The sequence below is a fragment of the Chondrus crispus genome, genomic scaffold, assembly GCF_000350225.1.
Source record: "Chondrus crispus Stackhouse genomic scaffold, scaffold_97, whole genome shotgun sequence".
In the NCBI taxonomy this organism is placed as follows: Eukaryota; Rhodophyta; class Florideophyceae; order Gigartinales; family Gigartinaceae; genus Chondrus; species Chondrus crispus.
Genome location: NW_005178874.1, coordinates 24,281 through 46,204, shown reverse-complemented (window position 1 = coordinate 46,204; position 21,924 = coordinate 24,281). Strand labels below are relative to the sequence as shown.

The window sequence follows — 21,924 nt, the reverse complement described above, 5'->3', positions numbered from 1 at the left end:
GCTTTTCTTTTGGAACCAGGGGGCGCGCCCCGCGCCCCGATGCGTCGCTGGCGCCGCGCGCCTTGTTGCCCCCGCCACGCCCCCGGCGACACGCCGCAGTGTCGCAGGGCGCCGCGCCCACGGTCCGCCCGCCTAGACCGATGGCGCGAGTCGCGGCAGGTCGGCCTTCTCTCTCTTCCCACGCCGCGGAGCTCCCCGGCCTGCGGCAGATCGGGCTTCTCTCTCTCTCATGGTCTGCGCATCGTATGCTTAGAATAAAGTTTACTTTTCTATTGTTATGGAAAGAAGAAAAATAGATGCTTTTAAAAAAGTTTTTATTTCTATACAGTTTTCATTCATGATACTGTACAGTACTCTACTTTTTAATTGAAACCTATTTAGAGACCTTGCTGTAATACAAAATAGAAGAGCAGATCTGTGCAGTATCTGGGGGGGCGTGTCCCACCGTCGGGCGCTCGTGTGCCAGGCATGGGCCCCTCTGCTCTCATTCAACATTCACTTGTTCCGCTTCCCTGCCCTGATTCTGCCGCATGACACGTCGTCCCTTGCTTCAACTGCGCTTTCTGGGCGCGCGCCTGTGTGGAAGGCATTCGCGACTGAATCGCATTCGCGACTGAATCGCATTCGCGACTGAATCGCATCCGCAGTGTCGCGAAAAACACAAACTTTATCACCATGCAACACTGTGCCATAGTGCCCCTCACTGTACCACTTCCACATCTACCTTTCCTTGCCCCCACTACCACAGTATTGAGAAGCAACACCAACAACAAACAATCAAAGTCATGTTTCCGTACAGCACCATCTCGTTTCACTCTGCTGTGCTCGTCTGAAGTTTGTTGCATTCCCTTTTCACATCCTGTGGCCTCTTTACCCACACATTCCCTCACTGGAAACCATTCCCTCTCTTCGCACTACGCTCAGGTGCCCAACAACCAATCTTTCGTCTTGCACCGCGCAAAACACCTCCACCTTTTATATTCATCTTTCTATCATTCAGCCCTAAATGTCTACAGTGCAGTACCAAGTCTTCCTGTTATATCCCCGCAAGAGCGTTCAAGTTGCTAGACATTAGAAACCACAGCATTTTCCGCCCTGTTCCATGTCTTTTCATCGACTTAACTCATACTATTGTTCTCACAGTCACTTCTTCAAGATTTAGTTCTACGATAGAGTCGTGTACCTTGCACCGCAACCAGCAGCTGCAATATCTTCAGAATGTACGGTACATGCCACCAAATATTCTGTTTCCAGTTGGCGGATGACAACCCTTCGAGATATATGCAAGGGCAAACCTCTCTACATCGTCTGTCTCCAGTGGACCTTAAAAGGAGCGCCGTGATGAATACGCCTAACGGACAATCAGGAAACTGACACTTGTCCAGGAAATCTCAAAAAATCCCATCGAACCCGCCCTTCTCACACCAAAATCCCTATTTGCTGTGAGAGAGAGCAACCGAGCAACGCACCCACATATTCCAACTTCATCCTGCATCATTCCGAGAGAGGCACAAGCAAGTATTTTTAATACCTCTCCTGCAACAGCTCCAGTAGGCAGTTTGCCCTCTTGTCTCGCAGGAGGGCAAACTGCCTATTTTCTAAACACTCATTGAAAAACACCCTTTGATGACACCTCTCGCCCAGCTTGTCTAGACGGGGTCCCACCCCCTTTCTTGATATCTTCTTGTACACATCATTCAACTTGGAAAAGTAAAGCCGTTCTCGATCTCAGCCATCCTACGTTGTTCTATCACACTGTGTTTCGCGAATCAAATTTTCCGGAGACAGGCCTGCATCACAGCTATATACTAAATGGATAAGACGATGCAGCTGATTTATCATGCGTAATCCGAAGATTTGCATCCACCGCAGGTACACTGCGTTTGGAGATTCTATAAACTCACCATTTCAGCGACAAACTTTCCGCTTCTATCTCGTTGGATACAGTATTTGCTAGTGATGGCAAAGCAGACGCGCATGTTGATATTTCACAAAGCTGATACACTATTCAGCAAAGAGCGTACCATCTGCGAATCGAGTTGCGATGCATTCAGTTTTGCGACGCCGCCTCATGGAATGTTCATAAACAGGACATGCCAAGAAAATGGGGTTTCAATACCTGTTCTCCACGCAGCTGAAACGTCAGCACAAACAATGTTGTCCTGTATAGTCTACAGATATCATGCGACAAAAGATAGTCAAGCTGAGATCGCGACGAAGGGTCAGTATAATCTATCTACTGAGAAGCAAAATGAGATGAGCAAACGAAAGCAGTTGGATCATTTCTACTTGCGGGCGGGTGCGGCCGTATCTACGCGTTTCTTTTCTATTCTTCTTGTTTAGCCCCATGCTGCATTGGAAGAAGTACAGCACAGTTTACAGCTTGGGAGAGGTACAAACTCTTGACCTGCTTTGACGCGAAAGAGATCTTCTTGTAGAACACAAGGCGGGTAGCGCTGTTGCTTTCAATAGGGGTAATACTTCCCTTTCTTGAACGTGTACCGTACCCTTTTCTCTTTCACGAACTTTGCCAATTCCTCTTGCTTCTCTGGAGTTTCTTGTTCACTTATTTGCTTCCTGAACTTGTCATTTGAAACTATGATCGCATCGATGTTCTTGGCTAGATTAATGGCGTACATGTCGTCATCTGCGTTGATCGGAACAGGAATTACCTGCCAATTTCCGTTCAGAGAGCTACTCAGCTTTTCTGCAATCCCCCATTTACCATCCTTGTTATTCCTCTTGTTCACCCTGAAATGCATTAACACGACAAGAGGATATTGCTTTTTCATTTGGTAGTGGTTGACCAGGGATAAGATATTATTATCTTTGTTGGCCTTGCCCCCAGAGAGTATTACGTTCTCTCCATCGACAACAACATGCTCTGGGTGATTGAACAATGGATCGTGGCAATGAGACAGGCGAATCCTTGGCTCACAACGGTTTAATAGCACTGTCGGCATAAAGATCCTGTTTTGGTCCCCTGTCCTTGTGGTGATATTCTCTGCCGATGTGAGTGGTGTTGGGCTCATGTCCAAGGATGGGGTTTCGAATGCTGCGAGTTTTTCTCTCGCTTCCCGCATAGACTCTTGCCACTGCAGCTCTCGGCGTTTCAGTACGCATATAAGCCGCCTCTGTATTCTGTCTGTATTTTCTTGAGAGATACGGCGTTCCCTCTCTTGTCCCCATAACATGTTGTTCTTCAGACGCTCGAAGTGCAGTTTTGCCTTTAGCTCTTCGACTATTTCTAAAAGGCTAGCTTCTGTTTCCACCACATTTTGTGTGATTCTGATTTGACCGACTTGCCTCGATTTCTCTGCACCTGCTTCCGCTTCAGGTGTCGAATTTTGCCAAATGTTTTTGCAACCCGGTATCAAGGACAGGATGGCTCTAAGTAACATGAAAGCGACCATGGCCCATCGGAACGGGCAGAGGGGGTTTTGCTCTGTGTGTGCCTCACAGGGTTAGATTCTTCGATGCTATCACCTTAAGTATTTCATCTCCATGTCCTTCGAAAGTATGGGGTGAAAGGCTTGAACAATTTTGCACAGGGAGTGGGCACTTAAGAATTTTGACGACAAAGGCGACATATGTGTAACATGCAAAAACGGAACGTCATAGGAAAAGTTCAGAAAGATGGTTTATAGTTGCGTTAACGGCCACTTCTAATCAACAGTGCGCAAATACAGTAGTTCTACGTATGGTGCGCGTTGAAGACTCCATATTCGATTCTTCCTTCAAAGGCAGGAGTATTTATCTCAAGCGGATATTTTGTGAACATTCCTTTTCCTGCTTGGAAGGAATTCTGGTAGTGTCTGAGAATGCCTCTGTGGAACACAGAAGGAAGCTGAGTTGAGATACTTTTGTTTTCTTTCTTTGCCATTTACAGGAGAGCCCGGATCAATGATCCATCTGCTTCTGGCCAGAGTAGGGAAAATTTCAAGTAGTACGTATCTTCTCTACCATTCTGTATCATATTTTCAAATCTGGAGCGCGCCAAGCATCCCGCATCTCACTTCAAATGCGTTTCAACATTCAGCATCTCCACATTACTTTTGCTCTTGATAATTTTGCAGATACTCATTGAACTGTCCAAGTTTTCTTTCTGTTCAGTAGATGCAATGTGGTACCGAACAACATGATTCTATACTGTAGCAAGAAATCTGTGTACACGTCGATATTGACAAAGTTAATTTTTTTGGTGCAGGAGGGTGGCTATCGTTCCAATCCCTGCGTGAGCTCATGTAACAGGTTGTGGGGCTTTCTCGTCAAGCGGGGGCATATCTAACCATTGTTCTCATTGAATGAGGGCACTTTTCGACATATTTTTTTCTTGACTTACGCTTTCTCGACAAGAACGAAAAAGATACCCCCGCCAACATACCTGACTTCTGCCTCGGGACCAGAAAGAAATTGATAAGAACTGCATGTTCTTCCTAGTTGTTTTTAGATATGTCTTGAAAAGAAGCTTTCTTAAACCACCTTCAAACCGCATATATAATAACTTCGAAACCAAAAACGCCCGTTTAAAAAAAGGAACTGGTTATTCAATCCGCATGTCATTCTTAATCTTTCTGGATATTCAAGGCTGCTATCTCGACTTTCTTTGAGACGCTATTAGAGGGTTTATGCACCAAGATTTCGCTAATTGCAATTAAACTTTTTAGAGGTAGAACATTACAAGATCAAACACTGCAGACACTACACTAATCACTGTATTTAATTTGGATTTCTATATACTCTGGATTCGAAAATAAACTGGTCCAGATTAATTGCGGTTTTGTATCTCGGCGCTCTTCTTATCATATCGCTTGGCGCCGGCGCGGGGCATTTCTCTAAAAATACAAAAATCGATGTGCGGATCTGCCATGAACCACAGTCTCGTCAGCGTATCGCAAAGAGTGCAGGCACGAGATTCTGACATTTCCCATTCCCGTCCACCATTGTTCCAACTATTATCAGCCCAAAATGCCGACCACTGGACCCATTGAACGAGCTCTGGCCGCTGCAATACAGCAGAGGTCTGCAACTCGAGTCCCAAATCTCCAGCGCGCACCGCTCTCTGAACCAGCGCTGCAACCTTCGACAACCCCAGATTTCCCTTCAATTGTGGTCAACAGCCGCAAACTGCATTCTGTTTCTACGATAGCACAGCGCCGCTCGGTACTTAAGTGGATGGTGGACGAGGTGGACAAACATGGAGAGAAGAGGCTCGCGCCTAAGGCCATTCGCAAATTTTCCCATCTATTTATGGGCTCTTACGAAGCCAATCATGCTAAAGCCGTCCACTGGTGGAAGAATAGAGAGAAGTTAATGGAACTGTCAGAGTCGGGAAGGTGCCTTGGGAATTTATCAGCCCTTACACGCTACGGTCTCAAAAGGGTAAACTTTAAAGTAATGTCTGGGAGAGGACGCAAAAAAGCTGCGTGGGTCGTAGCTTTATACTCTGCACTTCGGGGAGAATTTGATCGATTGCACGCGCTGAATGTTAAACTAAGCCCTTCTTTCCTGGCTTGTGCGGCAAAATATTTGATACACAATGCAGAGAGTGACTTCTTGTTTGCATCTTCAAATTTAATTGACGGTAAACCCGTTGTCGACGAGATAACGATTCGTTGGGTGCAGACATTTATGGATGTGCAAGGACTTGTGATTCGTCTTCAGGCGGGCAGTCTTGCCGTTAGCTCCGAAAAGCAACTGTTTATTGAAAAAACAGTTGCCTTCCACCTGGGGACATTGAAGAGAGGTTTCGAGTTCGGCGATCTAAATGAAGGTCTAGTAGAGAATGCAGACGAGACACACTTTGTATTTAACATGGAAAATGGCAGGACAGCTGCCTTTCGTGGCGATGAGAAAATTAAATATTCGGATGTCGTCTCTGGCGACGAGGGTATTACCATGATGGTTCGAATCTCAGGTGGGGTGCAGGCAAGAATGGAGCCACCTATGCTGGTGTTTCAAAATCCAAACTCCTCGTACCCTATTAGAGGTGTTGAAGACGACGTACCTGGCGTCTTCTATCGGTCTGGAAGGAAGGGGTGGATGGACAACAGAGTGTTTCAGGCGTGGCTGTCGGAACCGAGGGCGATTAAGAAGGATAATTTCGGCAGAAAGCGAATTTTATATGTGGACAACTGTTCCGGTCATAATGATACGAACGCAGTTTTAAGGCTCTTGCTCGAAATCAATACAGAATTACGCAAGTTGCCTGCAAATACGACTGACTTGGTGCAGCCTGCCGATTCGTTTGTTATCTCTAAAATTAAGGATGCATGGAGAAAGCGGTGGGACGAATATAAGGTTGGTTTGATGAGGGGCGAGTGGATGGGGAGCAAAGAGGGTGCGAGCGGAAAGCTCAAAACCCCCGGGAAGTGGTTTTTCTTGAAGTTGGCATCAGATGCGGTTCGGGACGTCAATGCGCAGAGAGACAAGAATGGATTGTCGTACGCGCGTAAGGCAATGAGACGAACTGGAATGGCGATGAATGTCAACGGCGTCTGGGAAGAGAAACAACTGTTTTCGAACCTACAGGCCATTATTGCAAAGCACGGCAATCACTTCAATGGTCAGCCAATCGAGTAGAGACAATAAATTACATTGGGCTGTAATCCTATCTCGCCTAATATTGAACTGAAAAATTAATCTGGTCCTGCCTATTTATGAACAACCCCCTAAATAATATAGGTTCAAAAATAACCTACAGATGAAGATATTCGTAGTTTATTGGTTCTAGTCGGTCACGAGACATCGGTTAAGAGGGGACACACAAAGGCTACGCAAACTATTAAACCGAACTGGAAAACATAAAGAAAACATAAAGAGAGAAAAAGACATGATGAGAAAGGAAACTACCAAGAGGGCGGCGCAGCCGGGGCTGGGCAGGCAAGAGAAATAGACATGGCCAGGAGAGGGGGGCTGGCAAGAGGCTCACGATGGCGCCATAAGTACCACGGAGCAGCGAGACTGCGAGGTGAGGTACGCTCGGTTGGCTGATAGTAATTACAGCCACTCGCTATTCTGGCCATCGAGTCGCCTCCATTCTCGTGCCAACTACACGAAGGCGACTGGGGGGAGTGTGACAAGTGTGAAGGCCACCGATTACACGTCGGACACAATGCATAGATTTCTGCGAGCATCGATTGCCACGGACACGGATAACGAACGGACACGAATAACGAACGGGCACGGTACCGCAAAACAATGCAAAGCAGAAGAGGGACGAAGTCAGCGACTTTGAAGCATCGCGCAGGAGCTACACTCAGCGCCTTAGCATTAAGCGACCATTAGCTTTTAGTTCAGCAAGCAAGTACTGTCAGTAACGGTTAGAGATGTGAGCAACACTAGCGGGTAGCGAGCAACGCGGTGACACTACATAAGCAAGCAGACTGTAGGTAGCTAAGCAAAAGGGGCATCGAAGTACAGAGAGAGAGACGGGACGACTGCGTCGCCCGGAGCACAGCGTGCTCATTAACGACTTCGTAGAGTAGGGATTCCACCAGCATCTTGTAGCCCCCTCCCCTCTAACATGGGAGACGCGGCTGCGATAGTTATGGGCCCAGGTGGAAATTCCACTCCGAACAACCGCATCCTCATAGCTCCGAGGTTGACTGCCACAACCGACAAACTCAAATGGCGCACTGAAGTCCGCCTGTGGACCACCTCCGTTGAGCTCTACGCTGATGGTGGTGACACAAGGTCAAAGGGTATGATGAGTGCTCTCGGCATCACCCTTTACCACGCCGTTGATGAAGCCTTCCGCTCAAAACTCGACCGTGCAATCGCCGCTGGTATCCTGATGTTAAAGCCGGACAGAAACGAAGATCCCAAGCAAGTCCAGAAACGCGCAGTGGAAGCCATCATCCAGATTGTGGCCAAAGATTCAGCAAAAGATAGTATCCGTAGACTCGTACAGATGATGCGCGATGTTTACTCCTGTAAACGCAAATCCGCAGAGCCGGCTGCACTGTTTGCAAGGCGTTTTCAAGGGTTAGCACTTAAATATCTCAACTACTGCAGTAGCTCTTCCACAGATAAGGACAGCCAAAACTTCGCCATGTTGCTCCTGGAGAACGCTGACATACCATCGTCTGTCTACAGCACCATCGTCACACAGCTTGTATCCAAGGCAAACGAAAGGGGTCAGACCAACAACGATAACATTTGCCTCACAACAAAGTCAACACTCAACGGTATATCCGACAAAGCCAACCAAGCAGTAACTGAGTACAAGACATGGCGCAGTACCGGGGAACCTTATCTACCGCCCATAGAAGCCGACTCTGTGATCCTCAGCTATGAATTGATCGTAAATCAGGTCAACAAGATAATCAATCACAACGAGAACAGTAATACCACAGACTGTGCTGATTTCTCTATAACGCTCGAGGATGCAGCGGATGCGCTTTGCGAAGTAAGGGTTGATACTGCCAACACAGGCACTCACACAGAGGCAAGCCGCCTACAAGGTACTCTTCTTGGAAAACGATGTGCTCCATCCTCATACCAAGGCCCGAACAAGGGTTCCCGGACGCACATACCAGTGGGTACAGGACCAAAAGCTAACTCAAAATGCCGCAGCTGCAACCAAACTGGTCATTGGTGGCGTGATCCGATTTGCCCGAAGTATGCCGATAACCTGAAACACAATGCTGAAAAGAGAAAGTACCCTAGTGACTCCATGCAACAAGCCAGGATACCATACAAGCCTAGTTGGGTCGGTTCGCCTTCCCCGAGTGCCAAGCATGTCACCATTAACGAAACACCAGATATTATCGAAAATAATGCTAGAAGGGATTCCAAGACATTACACCAGCAGAGTTTTTGGTAAAAGGGTCTGACACGCTCCTGCCTGATCCTAATCCAATCCTTGACGAAGGAGCACCCACCTCTACTGGAGGTATTGACAACGCAGCCACCCTCTGCGATATACTTGGCATCCAGCTATATCTCGAACCACCTAGGGAGCATTATCTCCATGGTTGGGGACAAGATTGCCTTGACGCAAAACCGATCGTCTGCTCCTGGACGATCACAGTCCCGGACGTAAGAGGCCGACCGATTTCCCTTACTTTCGACTTGGTGCATGGCGAGTCACCATTGATCGTGGGCCAAGATGTACGGAAATACTGCAATACATTCAACCTTGCCCACCAACGCTACATCGAAATGAAACGGCCAACCGATACCTCAAATTGTATCCTTTTCACATACCTTGTCCCCGGTGATGAAAGACTGCGTCTATACATCGGACCACACCCCTTGGTGAGAGTAACAACACTCCTCGCGACAACTCACTCTTCGGTCAAACGAACGCCACTCACCTTCTCCAAAAAGATACATCGTTACACACACGCACCAGCGGATGAGATCAAGGAGATATTAGCCGATGCCGGTGTACTCGATGAATCGCTTGAGGCTGCAATCGAGAAGGTTGAGACAGCATGCAAAATCTGCACCAGCAGCGGCCGGCCTACGTCGTCAAAGAAGGTATCACTGACCCATGTCAACGAAGCGTTCAATGAGGAGCTTCAAATCGACTTCACCTTTTGCGATATACGCAGTAGCAAGCGAACCCTCTTGCACATGACGGACAGCGGCACAGGATATTCCGAGATGTTCATCACTAACGACAGATCCATGGATTCTATAAAACACAACATTGAGACAGGATGGATATATCGCCATGGTGCACCGACAGCAATCACTGCCGACGACGAGTATAATCGCCGCCCCCTACGAACGTACCTCGACATCCACGGAATATCTTTTCGCCCCAAACCAGCACGACGTCATAATAAGATCGGTATCGTTGAGCGGAAAAACGGTACTGTAAAAGCAATCATCGCCAGGCTTGACAAAGAAGTGAGCGATGCAAGCCCAGCGACAATAGTCGCCCGAGCAGTGTTCTTGTCGAACATGTTCTCTGGCAACAAACTCCTCAGTTCCTACGAACTCGTTCGTGGCTACAGCCCGTCGATACTCGGGATCCCATCCAACAAAGTCACAGACGAACTTCTCCGAGCGCACAAAGAGCAAGTCGCCACCAGAGCTCTCCAGCGCCTGCTAAAATCCCGCACGCCACAGTGCCCCACACCACCAATGTTCTCCCCTGGCGACAAGGTGTGGATCTTCTACCGGTCGACAAAACAAAATGAGAAAAATGAATGGATCTCCGCGACCGTCGTCGAGGCTCAGCAGGATTGCCTCATGGTACGACGATCCAAACATGGAAGACCGATGCGAGCTGCGTACGAGGACGTCCGCGTGGCACCGCGCGGTCAGCTCACTGCAGAGCTTATGTCTTGCTCCGTCGAATCCACGCTCGAGGAACGACCAACAACTCCTGACAGCACCGACGGAAACGCCTCCCCAAATCCCTTGCACTTACGATTGCGCTTGCCAGGCACAGCTACGGCAGTCAACACTGATACTCCCGACCCCACAGCACCACAGCTCCCAACTCTCTTGGCAACGCAGAGTACCCTCGCAGCGACTGATAACACCAGTCATCAAAAGAAGGGGGCCAGAGACGATGTTGGAACATACGCACAGACAGCATTAAAGCACACACAGGATATCAGTACCGAATTACAGTCCAACCGCAAACACATTATGTCCGAAATTTATGATGTGATTGGCCCGAAACAAGTCACTGCCAGTAAGCTCGCTTTCGCCCCCCCATGGATTTTGGAGGAAGCATTCAAAAATGAACACGACTCGAACTGGGTCGATGCGTACACCACCGTCAACGACCACGACATCCCTCGTAATTCAAACGTGATCACCTCTCACGTGGTCTACAAAGTCAAGACACAGGAGGATGGCTCCCACGACATGAAGGCCCGTATCGTCCCCCACGGGAATCGGGACGATGAGAAAGACGACATACGCAAGGACTCCTCCACAGCCCAGCTCAACGTAATCCGCCTTCTTCTCTCGCTCGTCACATTCCTCGGCTTCCGCCTTGCAACCGCTGACATAAAGGGGGCTTATCTACAAAGCGGCCCAATCAAGAGGGACATTTTTGTCCGCCCGCCACGCGAGTGGAGAGGCCCGCGGATGACTCTATGGAAGCTTCTCAAACTCCCGTACGGTATCGTCGAAGCCGGCCGCCAATGGCAGAAGACGGTCGAAGAGTGGATGTTGAAGGATGCGGGATTTGAACGAGCCCATGGACTGAGCCAGTTATTCACGCAGCGCGATCCCACTGGTCGCATCATCCTCCTCGTCGCAAAAGTCACCGATGATTTCCTACTCGGTGGTTCCGTTGCGGCAATGAACTGCTTCCTGGCTAAGCTCCGCAAACGATTTATCGTCGGCAAGGTAGTGGTGGACAGCCGTTTTCACTTTAACGGTTGCGAGATCGAACAAGATAGCGAAGGGAACGTCAAGATGTCGATGATCCGCTACGTGGAACGCATCAAAGCGATTGCTCTTTCACGCACAAGACGCAAACAAATCAACGAGCGCGCGACAGAGTCTGAAATTAAGCAGTTCCGAAGTGTCGCATGCACACTACTGTATCTGGGAAGCGGGGTTCTTCCTCAGGCATCTTTTGCCACGTCTACACTGCAACAGATGATATCACATCTCAGTGTTGATAGCCTCATTACAGCCAATGAGATGGTAAAAGAGCTTCTCGCTCTAAAACCATGGGTCACATTCCGCCACCCGAAGAACATCCAGGAAGTCTTCGTGTGCACATTTTCGGATGCTTCGTTCAACCAGAACTCGGCCAAGGACTACGGTCAGTCAGGTGTCATCACTGGCCTACGCATCGTTACAGACCAAGCTCCCGATATCTTCCACGCGATTGACTGGACGAGTCACAAGCAGAGAAGAGTGAGTTACTCTTCGTATGGTGCAGAGATATTGGCATGTGCCGATGGGGATGACCGTGGATTCTACATCAAAACTGCCCTTAACTCAATGTTTGCAGCCTCCAACACTGGCAATGAGCTGCTGGTCGACTCGCGCTGCCTGTACGACACCATTACGACGCTTCACGAGGGCAACGATTATCGACTCCGACAAACCGTTCAACGCATTCGCAACAGCTTCGAAGCTGGTGAACTCAACCGTATGAGATGGATCCCAGGTCCGCAGAACATAGCCGACGCCCTAACCAAGCGAAACCCATCAACCTATGCACTGCTCAATCGCACTCTCACTGAAGGAACCCTCGCGGTCGATGTGTCATCTGGATATGTATTAGATTCCGAAACCTGGAAGTAAAGCCAACCTACGCTTGGCCATCGAGTCGCCTCCATTCTCGTGCCAACTACACGAAGGCGACTGGGGGGAGTGTGACAAGTGTGAAGGCCACCGATTACACGTCGGACACAATGCATAGATTTCTGCGAGCATCGATTGCCACGGACACGGATAACGAACGGACACGGATAACGAACGGGCACGGTACCGCAAAACAATGCAAAGCAGAAGAGGGACGAAGTCAGCGACTTTGAAGCATCGCGCAGGAGCTACACTCAGCGCCTTAGCATTAAGCGACCATTAGCTTTTAGTTCAGCAAGCAAGTACTGTCAGTAACGGTTAGAGATGTGAGCAACACTAGCGGGTAGCGAGCAACGCGGTGACACTACATAAGCAAGCAGACTGTAGGTAGCTAAGCAAAAGGGGCATCGAAGTACAGAGAGAGAGACGGGACGACTGCGTCGCCCGGAGCACAGCGTGCTCATTAACGACTTCGTAGAGTAGGGATTCCACCAGCATCTTGTAGCCCCCTCCCCTCTAACATGGGAGACGCGGCTGCGATAGTTATGGGCCCAGGTGGAAATTCCACTCCGAACAACCGCATCCTCATAGCTCCGCTACATTGCGCAAAGCCATCGGGAGTAAAGCGCGCACGGCGTAACACTGATCACCTCCATGATTAAATCTTCGCGTTCACTCTCACTAATACTTGAAATCAAGACAGAGCTGAATGGATATGCGTCATCACTAATACTCCTATCGTGGATGATATTACGATATTACGACATTACGACAGGTTGCCATTCTGTGAATCGCTTTGACTTCGCCCTGGTGTTAGTTTACGACACTTCGGGTGCATCTTATATATTTCTCCGTATTCATAGTTCTGTCTCTTTTTTTTGGTATTTCACTGCCATTTATCTAGCGGGGGCTCCTCTCTGTTATCTAGTGCCGGGTGCCCACTAACTACCGTTTTCCGAATCTGCACTCATATTAGGGACTGAGCTAGAGTCAAAGCCTGGAAAATGCCCCAGGCTTCGACATCAAATACATTTCCTATCTACAACTGGCTCTGCCTTTCCGAATCCGGCTTTTGTTTCTACTTCGCTTTCCTTTCTTGACCTCTTGTTACCCAACCGTTATTTTTGGGAGAAGTTTATATAAAAACACATTTTAAGATCAAAACCTGTTCTGGGCGTTATATGTGCATGTACACAAGATTATCATTGCGAATGCATGTGGTTCGAAAACACTCTGTAAACGCCTTTCTATTTTAGTGAGTCTGCAGCACTTTCATTAGTATATCTTTTCGGCTTGCGATGACCGACTGCCTTCTGAAGCTGCAACCCCGAATTACTACATCCAATACGATGATGCATTTATATACACAGCCAGAACTTGCATCATGTCGCGACTATCACACTGTATGGACACTGCTGCATAACGTACGAAGATCATAGCGTTGAGAATGGCCTTCACAGCGCCCGCACTATTTTGACCATCACTGGGGCGGAAATGTATTTACTCCAGAGCCGCCCTTGTGTCCTCCAATAAAAGCACCCTTTCTGAAGTCTCAGTGCCTTGTTTCTTCAAATTCCTCTCATGAGAGTTTCTGCTCCCGGAAGGAAGAGAATCTGAATCACGGCGACAAAGTTAGAGTCTTCATCTATGATGAGATACGTGAACATGGTTTATTCGGTGGACGCTACCGGAATGAGAAGGCGGCCATACAAAAGGCAAAATCGCATAGAAAGCCGAGAATAATATCTGGGATGTAAAATCTCGAAATTTCAGCGAGTGCGACACGGAAGAAAGTCTGTGGGGGAGAGGATAAGCTACTGAGCTTCACGTAATAAACCTATACACTACTGACCCGTACGGTGCTCACGTAGTGGGCCTTTATTCTATTTGGTCTCCAATTGAGCCGGGTTTTGAAGCTCCCCTCACTTTTGCTCTTGGTCTTTCCGCACTGTCTGCTTCTTAGCAGCGATGCGTGGACCCCCTCTAGACTTCCCCGGAAAGAATTTGTCACCTTTGATCGTATATGAAAGCCTGTTTCGTTGCACAAATTCTGCAAGCCTAAGGCTTGCATCTGGAGTAAACTGAAATCTAATGTGATCCCTAAACTGGTCGTTGGATAAGATAATTGCGTTCTCTTCGTGAGCGAGGAATAGGGCATTCAAATCGTCATCTTCTTTCTCTGGTACCACACTGAAGTAGACATTCTTCAGCCGCTTTTCGGCTTCGCTTCTAAAGTCCTTAATATCTTTTTCCCACAAGGCGGGAACTGCCTTCATTCCGTATTGCTCGTAATCTCGCAGCACATTCACGAGAAGATGCCACTGCGGCTTTTCGCTCCCATAGTACTTGGCTACGTTACGGCCGTCAATAACCACATCCACTCTGTCCTGTGGCATATTCGATTTTGCCAAGATTTTTTGTCTCCAGCGGGGACGAAAAATATCTTCGAGATCCGCTCTAGACAATCTGCTCTCCGAAGAGACTGGCTTGTGCTTGTTTCGAAAGCTTGTTCTTCGCTTTGCTAGTGACGAATCGCTCTCCTGTGAATAGTCAGAAATGCGTGCATGTTTGGAAGATGGTGGACGACTTGATTCTGCAGGTGCGGACAAATAGGCAGGTGTGCTTGGTTTCGGTCGCTTCACGTCTGATTTTCGCCTAATCTTCACCGATGCCATGTACAGACTCTGAGACTTGCTGTCTTTGTTAATTCTATCGTGGTGCTTGTCTGCTGATTCTGTTGCGGTTGAGGAATATCGGGTCGAAACTTTTTGATCTGTCATTTTCGCACTCAACGCAGTGGTGGTTTGCATTTTTTCCATGTTGGCCCACTGCCAAGCCAATTCCCGAACTGCGTCGTCGTATGCCATCATAACAACCAGGCGCGACGTCTCATCAATGAAGCCCTCATCCAATCCTGCGTGGACGAGCTTTCTAACCACTATAGCTGCCAGCTCATCACCCATTCTCTTGTGCACTGCCTTTTGGGGATCAGAAACGTTCTTACGTAGATAGTGGAAGACAGCGTGTTCTATCTTTCTGCAGAGCTTGCGACTGGGCTTGAAACTCGGATCTTGTCCTGATTGCTTGTAGGCATCCTTAAGTCGACGAAAGGAGCGTTTCACCTTGGTCTCTGCCACATTGCGCAGCTGATTTATTTCGTTCAGGTAATAACTTACGGGCAAGTGTTCCTGGTCAGAATCTGCTGCAGAATTTGGATCTGGAGTAGGAGCCGCATCTCCAGCGGTCTGGGGTGCGTTTCGCAGAGCAACGCATTCACATGAGCAACGATGACCTAATTTTTCCGCAGCTGAGGTTTGGCACCGAGGTATAGCTCTGCTGATAGCTCGTGAGTACAATCTTCTCACATTTTGGGAGGCTCGCTTGCACCTGAAAACCACTGCTACGGCTTCTGCTGCAGACTCGCTCGTGTATACGCTGACTCCGAATTCCCTTAAGACCTTTTGTAGCTTAGCGCCAAAACGAGACCTCAGACGGGTTGAGACACACCCCGAAACTGGAAGAACCGCTTCAGCTAGGAACTCGGAGAACAAGCTCGCCAAATCATATCGTCGATGACGTAAGGCGGAAGAATCACCGTCGTGATGGTTTATGCATTGGTCGAGGTGGTTGAGGGCCAAAGAAACGGAAGATACATCGTTATGTTGGCGAAAATCTTGGAACAACTTCAACAAACGACTGGGCGACAAGAGGTATACTGTAGAATAGCATTTGTGCTTCGAACAAATGAGTTTTCTTTGCACAGAAAACTTTCCCGTTTCGCGTAATGGATTCATCACTTTCTTGTGTGCGTAGCTCTGCACTTGCTGAACATGTTCGCGTTGGTATCTCCTTCGTGAGAGGACCCTCAGAGCGATGCGATTCTTGCCATTTGCGAGCTTGATTGCCTTGCGGAATGACAAGTCATCAAGTACGCGGTGGTAACCATCTTCTCCAACACAGAATACGAGATAAGGCGAGTGAGTCGGATCCAAGAGCGATGGGATATTGGCATGGAAATTAAGTTGGTCGATAAGTGCCTCGCAAAGTGCTTGAAAGCTTGGCAAGCAGACAGTTGAGGAGCTTGGTTGCAGAAAGATGCGGTATGTGGAGTCACCGTAGTAGACTTTCACGTACAAGCTCGACATATTGCAATGGCAATGGTATCATCGGCAGGACCGAGAGCCCGCGGCTATGTATGTAAATGAACAGGATGCGAGAGAGGTAAACAGTTGGTGCGAGATGAGTGTGCTTCGACAGTTGTTTGGAGTCAGAAGTCAATGAGACCTCCCGTTTTTTCCTCCGCTGCAGTTGTTTCTGAGCTAAAGCAGTGAAGCACACGGATAAAAGACTGCGTTCATGAGCAAGGGAGGAAGAAAATGAATTAGTCAAAAGCTGCGACACAGCACACAGCACGAGCGCGTTTTGCACAATCTGCTTTTGTGCAAGCTGTGCATTTGTACAAGCCGTTTTTGTAAACGCCGCTTTTGTAAAAGCCGCACGGTTTATGATTCGCGTGACCTGAGTGGGCACTGTAGATATTGTTGTACCGCCACATATGGCGCTTCCAAGACTGCCTCATATCACAACCACGGCCCAACATTCCCGACACGGAGAAAATTGTTTCTGCCATGAGTAGAGGCCTGGGGAGGCTGGAATTTGGTCCGAAGCTTGCTCGGAAGACACGGCAAGGGGGTGGTTGGAATCAGATTGGTGAATACAAGCACCCGAGTACTAAAGCCTGTATCATGAGAGCGTGTGACTTGCGACAGAAGAGGACTTTGCATGGAGGATTCTACCACATATGGGACAAGGCACTTCATTGGGGCTTCGCTCTGCCCATTTTGGAAAATAATGCCTTTTGCGAAATCTCACGGACGAGCAAAGCAGTAGGGCCATATTATGAGCATGAAGCAACTTTTTGCACGCATGCTGCGTGCTCTTTTATCACCTGAGATGCTCATGCATCATCATTGACCTACAGAACCCCATCAAAGGATTGTATTCTTGTTGCGAAACCAAAGACCTTGTGGACAAGAATGCTTGTTCGGAACTGAGGTGCAGTTTACCCTCCAGTAGACGTAAACTTCTTTGCTACGAAAGCCAACAATACAAGTGCCATCTAGTTCTCGTCGATTGTCATCTCCATCTTGAAGAGCAGTCGGCGAGCGCACATTGTTCTGCAACTGACCTTGAGTTTTTGCTAAATCCACTCTGTCTTGCTCATCTTGACTTGCATCATGGAAACCATCCAGATGACATGCTTCTAACTCTGCAGTATTCTAGTTCCGTTTTTGAAACACATTAAACTTGCTGCCACCAAAAATTCCGCACTACGTAGATCATTGGGATAGCTCAACGTGCAAAATGGAGCAGGAAAGCACATTCAACATAGTTTCGAGATTCGTGATGTATTAGGGAGTGGGTGTCCAAGGTAATGTCTTTATTCCACATCGCCAACTGCACGGATGAGATGCCTCGATTCCTGGCCAATAAAAAACTGATTGCCTGCATGTTTATTTATTTGTGATTTACATTGCTGTATTCCCAGGCCTCGGGGTGATGTTGTCAACAACAGGACATGTGTCGTGCAACAAGAATCCCCTGGCGCATACCTTCGGTATGTTCGTGTTCGGTATGCGCCAGGGGATTCTTGTTGCACGACACATGTCCTGTTGTTGACAAGGGTACCTTCAGAGCAATACCAAGGGCATCAAGTGTACAGTTCTGTACTTTTGTACATACTTCTCGTATCCGAGTGAGAACCATGGAAGACCAATTATAAGGACGCGTTTCGAAACTTCATCAACCAGAAGGTCTTCCACTGTGAGTGTGGGGTGGTCCAGCGAGTGAAAGAAAAGGCGTTAAAACATAGGCATCGTTGCACGATGTGCAGCAATTTTGCCCCGTCACCTTTGAAACTCTTTTGGGTATCTTGCGGGCCGCTTCCACTGCCGCAGCAAATTCGCGCTTGTAATCTAGAGAGCGTAGATGCTCCGGCAGTGAATGCGACTTCTAGAAGTGCAGCGCTGTATCACCGTACCAGGTGTTTTTGGGTTACAGAGATACTGTATCATGCTGGGCATGTTGTGGAGATATGCAACTGTAGCACAAGAAGTCTGTCGGATTTGGGAAGATCGCGTTGAGTGGCGCTACGTTTCGCCCTCCGCCGTAACTGGTTGCTGTATCGATAGCTAGCGGAGAGTTTGCATGGTGCCATACCTACTGTACATGCGTGTGTTCCATGTACGTTGAAAGGTTTCCGAACCCGCCTGACTATGGCCAAAAAGCTTCAGGTTTTGCCATTACATTACAACTGGTGGCAGCTTTGTGTTCTGCTTCCCGCCTGGCCTTTGGAAATGGTGAGAAAACAAATCGTGACTGTGGAATCATTGCCCATAAGCAATGATACACATCGGTCGTGCGGTTGTCGATTCGTGCAAGAAATGGCGGAGCTTTTGCGTCGCTCGCGTCGCTGACCACCTCATCCGCCCTGTGGACGCTTGCGGTTGCATGAACACTCCATGAAAGGGGATTACCCTTTCATGGAGGGTAGCTTGAATGCTTCATCTATTGGCGAAATACACTGTAATGTATCATGTGCTCACAACTGAGCTTACACCGTATAAACTCCACGTGTATTTTGTGTACAGAAATGGTAATCTCCACACAGATCTGCAGTGTGTTACTGCCATTTTGTGTTACCCCTGGGTAGGAGCTTGATCCTTGATGAAGATCTGTGCCCGGACAGAGCAGCCAGTGCCTGCGCAGGAGGATTGCTAAGAAGCGCACTTCATTTGTTCACAGACAGGAAGTCAAGTTGATGACTGGAAGTATTTGCCCATAGGCTTGAGTATTGTTCCTTACACTCATCGTCACAAAATTGCTTTCTTCATCGCCACCTGCGCGCATCGATACCTATTTGCGATGCAACTTGCATTTTGCTATCCTCCTGTCCAGGATCGCTTGCATCATCCGAGCCGTCGCTTGCTTTCGACGAGAACAGGAACTTCAGCGACAAGCCCAAGATGCGCTGCGAAACGACGAGACCCTGGGTCTGCTTCCGAGCCCCGTCCGAAATCCAAGCGAGCAAAGCGCCCTCGTTCTAAGCCCACATCTGGTTTCTCGACGCCACCCACGGAAGAAGCCCCCCGACCCTCCACTGAACAATCTCCGGAGGCTGCGACTGAGCCGGCAACTGGACCTGATTTGCAGAAGCGTGATGCAGGAGGTATATCGCTGGAAAATCGCTTGCGTGAGGAAATTGCTCACCCGTTGCGGAAACCAAAGCTGACATTATTCGGCACACTGGCCTTCTCTGCAACGATAGGGGCGCTTTTCGCACTTGCACGGCTAGCACGTGGCGACGATACACCCGCGCAGGTCGCGCAGAACGTCGCTGTGGATACGATCGCCGTGGGACTGTTTGGATACCTCGCATGGAGGGAAGTGCAGTTTGGGCGACGCTCATTGAATTCACTGGCGGGAAGGCCTGAAGCGAGGGACTTGCAGGTTATGGTGCTTGACGAGAAGGCCACACAGGCAGCTCCTGTTGTGGGAGATGGATCGGGGCGCAGGCTTGGGTCGTTATTCAGAGAGAAAGATGTCGTTGTAGTGGCTGGACGGGCGATTGATGTGCGCAAATATTTAAATCGGGTTCATGCGGGCGAAGGCGGAGTAAATCTCTCCGTGGTCATTGCGCTTCCTACCGACGCGCAGCGTCAAGACGATGCATTTGAGGGGGCTGCAGCTGTCGCTTCTGGTGAGGCTGACAACACGAAAGACTGGACTTCGTGGATTGGTGATGCAGTACCCCCGAGAAGGAATGTTGCTCTCTTTAGCATTGAGGCTGGAGACAAGGGTCAAAGCGCCGCAAATACCTATGTTGTGGCCGTGGGTGATCCGATGACCCTTCCGTTACCAGCGGACGCGAAGCGTGAATCCGCTGATGTTTGAACGAGCATGAGCACGAAGGGGTTGCGATTCATTTTGTTTTTGACCGGCTCTGCTCGAGCGCAAGACTATCACCGAACTAATTGATGTTGCCATGAGCTTGACGGCGATACTTGGTTAAGAGTTAGTAGTACTTTACTATTTAGTACCATAATGTTTCCTCACACGCTACACCCTGCGCTCTGCCGTCTTCTGCACTGCCCACCACTCGGAAAGGCAAGACAGAGGCATTGAAATATATGTACATACACGGGTTTCCGCTTTGTCCAGCCATCATCGCATTTGACTCGCTGGAGCCGGGGTTTCCAAATTCTGGCGCTGGGAACAGGATCCTCACGCACTGCGAACATTCTGCGAGGAAGTTGGAGTGTTGCACGTTCCATATTCCAAGACCCTTCTTGTCGGCGCACTTTCAACGTCTCGTTCGAGGACGATATCATTGATATCCGTGTCCTCGTCGTCGTCATCGGAGATGCAAGACTCGTTTTCATTCGTTTCTCTTGGGACGGTGTGTGTGTGCGACCTCAGCTGCTCTGTATCGTCGTCGGAGAAGTGGGGTCTCATATCCAGCTTTTCGGGTTTGCTAGACGCGGACTCTGGCTCCTCGCTCCATATTCTCTTGTCATATTCGTCAGGAGCACTAAACGTGCGGGGTGATTGGGGCTTTACTAGCAAAGCGTCACTTTCGTGCGATCCAGCGAACGATTGTGTGCTGGATGAAGATGAAGAGGATACTAGCGATGGAGATGGCATCCAATTGTAGCCTTGCCCACCCACAGACATCACCTTCTTGATGGCCCTATCTCGAAGGTCTGCAATGAAACGCATAATGCGGTTCCCTACGTGAGCGTTGACGGAAAGGCAGCATGCAAGGGTCAGTACACACAAAAGCAAAGTCAAGACCGCTGCGTGTACCCAGCCTTGTAAGTAGAATATTGCCGCAAGCGAGAACTGACTGACTGTGGTCCACGTTAGAATAAACTTTGAGCTTAAACGAGGCAAGCGGCCATCAATATGACTTCTTGGATGCACATATCGAATGGTGTATATATCAACAAGGTGTTTGCAAACAAAGTACAAAAGCGCAAACCACCAAATAAGTGGTGCCATGAAGCCGAAAAGCAAACAAATTGACATAACCGTCACGCTGTAGGCGTAGTGGCGCGGGTAGTCAAAAATGTCCGTGCATTTCGCCTCAGCAGCCTCAAGTGGTGTCAATGCCATTCTTCGACGAACCATCATCGAAAAGCTCGATGGAAGTCTCATCAGCCAAAAGACTGAGCCCGTGAGTGCCAACTGAACCAAATATGTGCACAAGAAAAACGCAATGTCACCAGAAAACAAGCGCTGTAGGATAGGAAGAGTGTTGTATACATTCGCTCCCCCATTGCTTTGTTTGTATATCATTTCCAAAAACTCCGATGCGGTATTTAGAGCAAGTGAGGGCAGTACCACGGCATTCATCACGTAGTAAAAAGACGTCTTACGGAAAACAGACATCTCCTGGGCTGAGTGTGTTGGGTATCCTTCCAAAGCGCAAGTTAGTCGCAGCACAGAGGGCACCGCTGAAAATATAATCGCCAAAGTTAGCACGGGAAGGTAGTTGAGTAAGGCGGAGCGGAGAAACGTGTTTGACGTGAGAAAATCTGGAAGAAGATCTAAGAAGTCCTCAGATATTGTTTGTGCCGCATTCCCGTCGTCTCCGTTGAGGTTGACAAAAGCGAAGTCAATTGTCCCGTT

General features: G+C 48.7%; 5 protein-coding genes; 2 read left to right on the top strand and 3 right to left on the bottom strand.

The window, feature by feature from the left end:
* Positions 1 to 2,465: 2,465 nt before the first annotated feature.
* CHC_T00008202001 (hypothetical protein) lies at positions 2,466 to 3,413 on the bottom strand. Its single transcript, XM_005712304.1, has one exon. It carries the CDS (start codon positions 3,411 to 3,413, stop codon positions 2,466 to 2,468), a length of 948 nt encoding a protein of 315 aa, XP_005712361.1.
* Positions 3,414 to 14,060: 10,647 nt separating this feature from the next.
* Positions 14,061 to 16,379, bottom strand: CHC_T00008201001 (hypothetical protein). XM_005712303.1 is given in 2 exon segments: positions 14,061 to 14,156; positions 14,157 to 16,379. The coding sequence occupies 1 exon segment, from the start codon at positions 16,377 to 16,379 to the stop codon at positions 14,157 to 14,159; it is 2,223 nt and encodes a 740-aa protein (XP_005712360.1). The 3' UTR covers positions 14,061 to 14,156.
* Positions 16,380 to 18,119: 1,740 nt separating this feature from the next.
* On the top strand, positions 18,120 to 18,922 carry CHC_T00008200001 (hypothetical protein). XM_005712302.1 is given in 2 exon segments: positions 18,120 to 18,377; positions 18,378 to 18,922. 1 exon segment carries the CDS (start codon positions 18,120 to 18,122, stop codon positions 18,375 to 18,377), a length of 258 nt encoding a protein of 85 aa, XP_005712359.1. The 3' UTR covers positions 18,378 to 18,922.
* A 236-nt stretch (positions 18,923 to 19,158) lies between these two features.
* Positions 19,159 to 20,187, top strand: CHC_T00008199001 (hypothetical protein). The gene has a single exon (XM_005712301.1). The coding sequence runs from the start codon at positions 19,159 to 19,161 to the stop codon at positions 20,185 to 20,187; it is 1,029 nt and encodes a 342-aa protein (XP_005712358.1).
* Positions 20,188 to 20,301: 114 nt separating this feature from the next.
* CHC_T00008198001 (hypothetical protein) lies at positions 20,302 to 21,684 on the bottom strand. XM_005712300.1 is given in 2 exon segments: positions 20,302 to 20,517; positions 20,518 to 21,684. The coding sequence occupies 1 exon segment, from the start codon at positions 21,682 to 21,684 to the stop codon at positions 20,518 to 20,520; it is 1,167 nt and encodes a 388-aa protein (XP_005712357.1). The 3' UTR covers positions 20,302 to 20,517.
* Positions 21,685 to 21,924: the final 240 nt, after the last annotated feature.